This window comes from Mercurialis annua, linkage group LG4 (assembly GCF_937616625.2).
Source record: "Mercurialis annua linkage group LG4, ddMerAnnu1.2, whole genome shotgun sequence".
In the NCBI taxonomy this organism is placed as follows: domain Eukaryota; kingdom Viridiplantae; phylum Streptophyta; class Magnoliopsida; order Malpighiales; family Euphorbiaceae; genus Mercurialis; species Mercurialis annua.
The window spans coordinates 20,940,399-20,949,744 of NC_065573.1; the positions used below are offsets into that span (position 1 = coordinate 20,940,399).

The following is a 9,346-nucleotide window of genomic DNA, read 5'->3' on the forward strand; positions in this document are numbered from 1 at the left end:
TGAGATCAGTTGGTGTTTTTTTCTTCCTTTATGGATGTTTTGTCTTATTTAGTGGAGTTTTAGTTCCTATCCTTTATACGTTTTGCTATTTCTTTAAATGGAAGTATCTATGGAATATAAACTTGAAGTTCTATCATGTGAAATCTTATTTTTAATATTTTCTCAATCGAACTCATCCAAATACCAAATAGTCGATTTGTGGTTTAAAATAATCTTTGAATGAAGCGCGCGGATTGCCGAATTGCACATTCAAAGAGCTCCGTCAACGCGATTGAAGAAATTAGATATAATTTTCAGCCATTTCTCTATTAATAAAATTTTCATTATTCTCAAAAAAATGAAAAAAATGTAATTATTATAAAATTTTAAGTGATGCAAAGATGTAAAAAACAGAAAACAATAGAACAGTATTAGCTCTCATTAAAATTAAACAAAATAGTACTTATTAGCTATCATCAGTTATTGAATTTCAATTTCTAATTTCTCTCAAATAAATTTGAATTTTCATATGAAAATTGAATAACACACTAGCAAAATGTGATTGTAAAGTTAAGCTCTTTAATGCAAGTCCAAACATACCCAAAATATTCCATGGCAGTTTAACTGATGATACTGATTAAAATCCAATTTCACAATTTTTTTTAAAAAATTAGATCCATGGTGATGTGGCAGCATTTGAATCAAAGGATTAAAGTTTGAATAAAGGAAAAGCAATCCACACCAACAGATTGCTAAATGGTGTATAATATAAAGAGTAGGGCTACACTAAGAACATTACCATATACCACAAAAAAGACTGTAAATTTGTTGTTGCTTCTTCAAGAAAATCCAAGAAAAAGTGATGATAGTCACGTCCTACCAATACCCACAAAGCCATTACTTCAATCCAACTCTACATTATAGTGATACCCTTTTGATAAATCTGAATAATAATTAAATAAAATTCAAGAAAAGACCATTTCTTGATTTGAATTACAATGACTGAGGTACTCCAATCATCCCCATCTCATCACTTCCCTTCTCCTTCAAGCTCCTCTTCTTCTCCATGTGTCAACAATGATATCTCCCACCAACTTTCTATTCAAGAAATAGGCCTGGACCAAGACCAGCAGCTACAAGTACTCCAACAACATCACCAACTTGAAGAAGAAGAAGAAGAGGAGGAGGAGGATTTTCTTGTTGAGAGGAAGGACAGGGAAAGAGAAGGGGATCAGCTCTCAATTCTTGAACTTTTGATTACTGTTTTTAGAAGGTCTGTTGTTGGCTGCAGTATTACAACTACTGCTACTGGTGGTGGGAGTACTAAGGGGATTTGCAAAATGGAGATTGGTTTGCCCACTAATGTTAGGCATGTTGCTCATGTTACTTTTGATAGGTTCAATGGCTTTCTTGGTTTGCCTGTTGAGTTTGAGCCTGAAGTTCCCAGGAGAGCTCCTAGTGCCAGGTTTGTTTGAATCTAATTCTTGGTGTGGATATTTCTTGGTGGCAGATCCTTAATGTATGTTTATTTTGTTCACACATTTTGATGGAATGTTGTATGTATGAGGCAAGTGTTTCTATTATGTTCTTGAATCTTGAGGTCAAAGTGAATTTGTAACTCTACTTTTCTTTTGAACTGGAATTTTAAATTGATGTTAGAACATGTATATTGGGGATATTTCAGCATGATGATTATTAACATGGCTTATACTGATATTTCTTTGAAAGAAAAATTTGCTGGGGCCTTTAGAACTTCATATATGCACACCACTCTTATGTTAGTCTGCCCTCTTCATCATCTTAATTGTCAAATGAGCTGCAATTATTGTCAAATTCTTCCATTTATTGCTTCAGATCTTTAATTGCCTTCATGCTTTATAGGAGATACTTGTGTGTATTATATTCATCTGTGGTAATTGCCTTCATGCTTTATAGGAGATACTTGTGTGTATTATATTCATCTGTGGTATGTGTAGTTTCTGTGGAACAACGCTCTGGGGTTTCAAAACTTACGTTCCAGATAGATTTTTTCGATAATGGCACGGGGTAAATTTGTTGAATCATTCAGAAGTTGTTTCGAGGCCTTGGTTTGGCTCAATTTTTGTAGTTTGAGTGTTATCAATCCTTCCCAAGTTTGCACCATATCGTGGCAGGCTCTTTTAGCTGTTCTTGTTCTCATTTCTCAAAATGTTCTCACTTGTTCTGTCACCTGTGACTTAATTGGATAGCTATACAAAACTCATTCACTAACTCTAACACCGGAAGTAGCTCATTTTCATGTATATGCAGTATATCAACTGGTAATATCAAGTCCTTTGCGTGTATTATAATGGAAGTCTTATCAAGATGTAGAGTTTATATACCTTTTGTCTGTGTCTAAGAGGAGCTGTCATCTTATATGTAGTGCAACTGTTTTTGGGGTTTCGACGGAGTCTATGCAGCTTTCATACGACTCTAGAGGGAATAGTGTGCCTACAATACTCTTGATGATGCAAAGACAACTGTATGCTCGAGGAGGTTTGCAGGTATATTATTTTCCTTCTCTCTCACATCTCTCATCTGCCATATAATTGAACCAGCAACCTCCTAGGCATATCATATATTGTAGCATTGTTTCTTTTGTATGTTGTATGAATAGTAATGTGGCTAATTTCTTTTGGATAAACAAGGAGATAAATCCTCATTATAATGGTCTTTGGTAACTGAAATTATGCAGGCTGAAGGAATTTTCAGAATTAATGCGGAGAATGGCCAGGAGGAGTATGTTCGGGAACAATTAAATAGGGGAGTGATCCCAGAGGATATCGACGTGCATTGCTTGGCGGGTCTTATAAAGGTATGGCTTGGCTCTTTGCCCGTCAGCCTTCAGTTTTTCTTTCTTTGAATGGCTTCTTTTGGTTTCTGCCACCCCCTTGTGCGGCCCGGGATGAGTTCCTGTCATCCTAACTCACTTTTATATTTCATTGTTTTATTTATGTTTTTGAAAACACTTGTGAAATTCCGAAACTCAATATTTATAACTTATTCCTGTAAAGTATATCTCTTTGACATATTCTGTTTTGGATGTTGACCATTCTTCTCGGCTGACATGATAATTGGCTAAATCTGTGAATGTTGCAGGCTTGGTTTAGAGAACTCCCAACTGGTGTATTAGACTCTCTTTCACAAGAGCAAGTAATGCAGTCTCAGTCAGAGGAAGAATGTGTTCAACTTACAAGGCTCCTTCCCCCAACAGAAGCTGCTCTGCTGGATTGGGCTTTAAACCTAATGGCTGATGTTGCGCAAATGGAACATCTGAACAAGATGAATGCCCGCAATGTTGCTATGGTTTTTGCACCAAACATGACTCAAGTGAGTGATTGTTATGTGTTGCAAAAATCTGAACTACAAACATCCTGTTCAATGTGCTGCAATCTGGTTTTTTATTGCTATCACATGCTTGCTATGTTGCTTGGAAACTTCTTGAGTTTGAAAATGCGTTTCCAGATTTGAAACTCTATTTTTATAATTGATTCTTATAGAAAATGTGGTCTCGCCGTTTCAGCTTTTTCTGTTTTCGTTCTACGTAGCATGCTTGCATTCCTAATACTTCCTTTGAAAATTGATTATCCTTGCATTTACCATTTTCCTGAAGGATGGTTGTCAAGCCTTTAATTATCTATTTTTATTGCAGATGTCAGATCCATTAACTGCATTGATGTATGCTGTCCAAGTGATGAACTTTCTTAAGACTCTTATCGTTAGGATACTTCGGGAGAGGGAAGAATCTGTGATAGACCCGGCTCCTAACTCCCGACTCGAGCCCTTCGATGAGAATGGACACCAGAGCTCTTGTCATCAACTCTTCACAGTGTTGAACGAGGCTTCCAAAGAGGAAAATCGAGAGGAGGAAGCATTTGTCTCCGAAGAACCTTCTATCGAGACCCCTCCCCGACTTAGTCAAGATGATTTTACAACTGAAAAAAGAAGTCAAAACTTTCTGACTTCTATTGAAAACCTCTCAACAGGAGGAAATTGGTCTCTGGTTGATAATTGCCCTTGTGAAGTTGTATCTCAAGTTGGCGCATTTACAAAAGCGAGCAGAGGAAGAAGTTGCAGGAGCAGAACTGGTCAATCCAGTAATTCAAATTTCAGAAGCGGATCGAAAATGGCGAACGAACACGCGAGGGCTCAAGCAGCAGGATCAGTAGAGAAGAGCAAAGGAGCCAGTTTGGTAGGTTCTATGAATCCGAGGACGGATTTGTTCGAAGCATGGCGGTGAAGGCTGTTGGCTGGCTGATTGTGTGTGTAGTAGAAGTACAGCAACTGATGAAACAAGTTGGCTCATGTGATGGTGTGCATTTTTCTTATTGGAAATATATTTGTGTATGATTTTTCTTGTGTGGGTTACTATATGATTTCATTTGTTCATTGCTATCCTTTGATGATTTATTTCTTTAACATCTTCTAGCATCATCTTCTTCATACTGCCCCATCTAATGACTGACTCCATGGTCATGCAAGTGATATCTGTTGTTGGTCAAATTATAACTCGCCCATTTCAAGTCTTAAACTCATTATTAATTTTGAAGATAATTTAATTTTTATATTTAATTATTTATTCAGATTTTGAAGATAATTAATTTTTATTTTCTAAATTTATCCATCTCTAATCAATGACTGTGTAATTTAATTTTAAAAAATATTTATTAATTAATAGAATTATATCAGTATTTATTTTTATAAATTAAGACAAAAAGAACATTATTTTGTATGTACAATTTTGGCTAATAGACAACTAAAAAAAGGGAATATAAAATAAATTTGTGGCGGCTTATTTTCACCTATCGTCACTTATGTTTGGGCCTTGTATCATCATAGTACCTAAACTTTATTTTCAACTTGTAAACCCCTTAATTTTCAATCTCATGCCAAGTAAACTCCTTCCGTCCATTTTTAGACTAGCGCCGTCTCATGTCTATTAACACGGATGACGTGGGATTTACTCGTTTTGTACTTCAAAACTTGCTACATACTTTGACACCCGCTGACGTGTTATTTTTTAGCGCCTACATAAATTTTAACTGGAAAAAAGTTATATAGCCCGGTACGCGTATTTTCTATAAAAAGTACAAAAACTTTCATTGAGTAAAAATTAAAAGCAGTTACAATAATTATAATTCTTTTCTGTTTGTCTTTATATAAAAAAAAGATGTTTGAGCAAAACATGGTAGTATTATTTGTGGGTCATCTAATAAATTTTAAAATTAAATTATATAATTGTTTAACTAAAATAACTCATTGAAGCTTTTTTTTAACTTCCATGAAGGAAGAGCTTTTTTTTTTAATTTCCATGAAAGAAGAAAATAAACTTTCACAATAAAAGATATAATAAACTCACATCATGTGCGATGACAATACAAACTTCCATTAAAATAAAATTAAATTTGCCTAAGTGAATCAAGAATCGACTCAAATAAGAAAATATAGTTAATCATCAAATAATTATCATGTCAAACTTGATTCAGTTGAGTAGAGTTGGCTATAGTTGAGACAAAATATTTAAAATGATACTTTAAATAATAAAACTAGAAAAAAAAAAGATCAAATTTTTTAGAACCGTCATGAGCTCTAATCTTTTTTAGTTGCAGCCATCTATAAGGACACCCTTCAATTTATCAACAAAATCTTGCATTTGCTCTCTTGAATGCAATGGTGAGGGATACACACAAACACAATCCAATTTTCCATCTCTTATAGTATCAAATATAGCAATGGATGGAGCTATACCATGAGCAGAGGCACACCCCATATAATCCTCTAAACCGATCTCTTTTTTCTTGTTGTCCGAATATTCTATCACCGAATCTTCGAACACCGACAAGATCGATGTTCTTAGAGACGATGAAGACGTCAAACTCGGATTCTCAATTGCTTTGCACATCAGGAAGTTTAGATCTGCCATGTCTGTGAAATGTCTATTACATTTTTTGTAGTTTGCAAATTCCATGTACACTTTCTTGGCTAGCTCCCATAGATTTTCCCCTCCTTTTATTACATGTGTATTTATTATGACTGAGTGGTAGAATCCTGAAAATCAAATTTGATTTGTTGGTAAGCTATCCGTTATAAATGACGGTTTGTGACAGATTTTTCCGTAACAAATTGCTCGTTTTTAATAGTGAAAAATTAATCAACGTAGAGTATTGGAATTTTAGTTATGTTTTTGAAAATAAAAATGAAAAGCATAAATTTGTAATTCTAAATATTTTCTTCCAACACAGTTGGTTAGTAAATCAAACTACAAAATTTAGTCCATGACTCAAGTGATTAATATATGGGCCTAATAACTTAAAAACCACCCACGTTGTAACTTTTTTTCATTTATAACATAAACTAGGAAAATGTTCAATTGTACCATATTTTTGGTTTTTATGTTTCATTTGTACCCCAAAATTACAAATTTTGATAATTTAATAAATTTAAGGATGAAAATATTAAAAACAAAATACATAAATGATTAACATTAACGTTTTATCAGAATATAGGTTAAAATGAATAACTAATTTAAACTCTTTTTCAAAAGAAATTAGGTCAATTCAACTTATTAGGGTAGAGATGAAACATAAAAATCGAAAATAGGGTATAATTGAAAATTTTTCTAGGTCATGGTATAAATGAAAAAAAGTTATAAGGTGGGTGGTTTTTAAATAATTAGGCCTTAATATATGTCATGAGCAAACTTTAATGAAACTTAAAAATCTTAAACAATGATTAATATATGCAATTAGCTTACCGAAATGGTGATCGGAGAGCGGCGGGTGTAGAAGAGATCTGCAGTCAGTCAAATTGACAATTGCATATTTTCTGTGTTTATTGAGAGGGCTTTTTGTTGTTTGTGCAGCTATCAGTCCAGCAGCTCCCAGTGCACTGCACAGCTTTATTTCTCTTGTCTTGCATCCCTACAAAATTCCAAATTCTATTTCATTTTATAATTACTTCTATATCTTTATATCCGATGATTGAATTTTAAAATAGTTAAAACAGTGAATTAGATATTAAATTTTTATCGGTAAAATATGATAAAAATAATTTAGATATTTATATTTATTCTTTTATTATATTTACAAATACAAATCCGCAATCCATTTCGATTCGCTTTGGAAGTAATTTTTTTAAAAATTGATCAGTTTTTAAAGAAAATAAAAATCATTTCAAATCATACGTATAAAATTCGAGTTGATCCGGTTCAGTTTTTGGATTTACTGAAATATATATATATATATATATGAGCAATGTTTTTCAAAAAAAAAACAATTAAAGAACCATTTTAAAAATAAAATAAAAACTAGACCTATAACCAAAAAATAATACGCTATATACTTTTACCACTGGATCTATATCATTTTTAGTATATAATATTATTTGACAAAATAAATTATTCAATATACTATTTGTTTTTTGAATTTAACATTAAGTCATTAATCTTAACTACGATGATGATAATAAAAAAAACAGTAAAACTTTGACGAAATTCAACTACAAACTTGTAAAGTTAAATAATTTTAAATCACAATAGACTCATAATTAATAAAAAATTAAAAAATGAGTTAACTTACCTGAAGTATCTTCTGAGTCTCATTTTGGCTGAGTTGAAACCTAACAACTTGAGAACATCTAGCAGATTTTGCATCTTTGAACTTCAAATTTGTTAATTTAAACGACGTAACCGAGTAAGCAAGCAAATCCAAACCTCTTACCCACAAAGATTTCTTACACTTCCCTTCAGGAACAAGATCTTCAATTGCTAAACTAATCTCTCCTTTAACTTGTCCAGCTTCCATTTCATGATCACCCACCATGGCCACGAGCAACTCCTTCAGCAACGAAACCGCCGTTGTTCTATCACAAGCTGCTGCATGAAGCCGAAGAACTATGGCCCATTTCGCATCCGGTACAGCGTAAACTGTCGCAAACAAAATATCATTAACGATCATTTTACTATCGGACCATGTGTTTTGGTTAAGTTCGTGTTCAAGAATCAGATGCAGAGGTGACTGGTTTTGTGCGCTTGAATTGGTTTCGAGAATGGTTAAAGTTGATAAGAGATTGAATGTTTTTACTTTGATGAAATGCGTAGGAGATGTGGAGAAGGAGAAGCTTTTTGTGCTGATGTCGCAGTGGAGTCTTGACCTGAGAATTGGGTGTGATTTTTGGAGTTTGTGGAGGGCGGTTTCGAGTTTTGAAGTTTCGGGTGGTTTGGAAGTTAAGATGGCTAATACGACTATGCCGGTGCCACCAGGCACGGCTGAGCACCAGCCGTGTTCGGTGCTGCCCACTACTCGGCCTTGGGGCTCAACCATTTTTGGAACTAGCTAGTTAGAAAAATTTGTTGCTGTAGTAGTAAATTCTACTTCTTTGGGATGATGCAAGTGTTCGTTTTATATAGAAGTATGAACAATTTAAAGCTATTAATTGTCGGAACCTGCAAATTTCATGTTCCAAACTACCACTCTTTTGGTATTAAAGTGGTCAGAAGCTAACTTTCTTTTAACTTATTATTATCATTATTATTATTAATAACGTAGCTAGTACCATAAAAGTAGTAAAACAGTCTGAGAGGTATAAGATGTCACTAACTCAAACACCTCTACTATGAAATACACCAAACTATTATCCACAGGCCGAGATAAATTGAAAGAACTATGGTCTTTCGGTACAAAGCGAAATCGATGTGATGGACGCGATTCCCACACTAGCTCGGCAGGATGTATAAACAACTCCTTATTTTTCCGGGAACCGAGCTATCATTTTTTTCCCCAACAAATTTCTTGGGACCACAGATAAGATCTGGTACACAAGAAATGTTCTTCGCATCGCGTATCTGACTCGATATTCGAGACGCAATAAAAAATTGGCACATCAGCTGGCCGAATTGTGAGAATCAAAAGAAGAGAAATGATCAACTGTGCTAGGTTTGCACTAGGTGAACCTATATAAGGCACCTTACGTTCAAACTCTAAGGTACTTATTTTTTTTACTTTACAATTTCTTTTTTTTCTCATTTTTTCTCAATACTGACTAGATCGTCGGAGCGAATTGCCGGTGTCCTCGACCGACATTCGATCTGACATTGTTTGCTCTTGGTTCTTTAGGTCTCGTAGATCGAAACAATCGGCAGTGATTTATCAATTATTAGTATTATTATTGTTGTTGTTGTTGTTGCCGTTGCTGTTGCTGTTGTTGTTGCTATTGTTGTTGTTGCTGCTGCTGCTGCTGTTGTTGTTGCTATTGTTGTTGTTGCTGCTGCTGTTGTTGTTGTTGTTGTTAAATGGAGTGAAGAAGAATAGAACTTGAAACTCTTGGATTGACTTAGAACGTGCTTATA

At 34.2% G+C, this 9,346-nt stretch overlaps 2 protein-coding genes across 2 annotated transcripts; one reads left to right on the plus strand and one right to left on the minus strand.

Moving 5' to 3' along the window:
* The first annotated feature begins 773 nt into the window (after nt 1–773).
* Nucleotides 774–4,389, plus strand: LOC126677194 (rho GTPase-activating protein 4-like). Its single transcript, XM_050371700.2, has 5 exons — nt 774–1,444; nt 2,384–2,504; nt 2,696–2,815; nt 3,100–3,330; nt 3,653–4,389. The coding sequence occupies exons 1-5, from the start codon at nt 978–980 to the stop codon at nt 4,238–4,240; spliced, it is 1,527 nt and encodes a 508-aa protein (XP_050227657.1). The 5' UTR covers nt 774–977; the 3' UTR covers nt 4,241–4,389.
* A 1,071-nt stretch (nt 4,390–5,460) lies between these two features.
* On the minus strand, nt 5,461–8,378 carry LOC126677196 (uncharacterized). The gene is made up of 3 exons (XM_050371702.2): nt 7,578–8,378; nt 6,755–6,920; nt 5,461–6,048 (listed from the first exon to the last, which is right to left on the minus strand). The coding sequence occupies exons 1-3, from the start codon at nt 8,319–8,321 to the stop codon at nt 5,600–5,602; spliced, it is 1,359 nt and encodes a 452-aa protein (XP_050227659.1). The 5' UTR covers nt 8,322–8,378; the 3' UTR covers nt 5,461–5,599.
* Nucleotides 8,379–9,346: the final 968 nt, after the last annotated feature.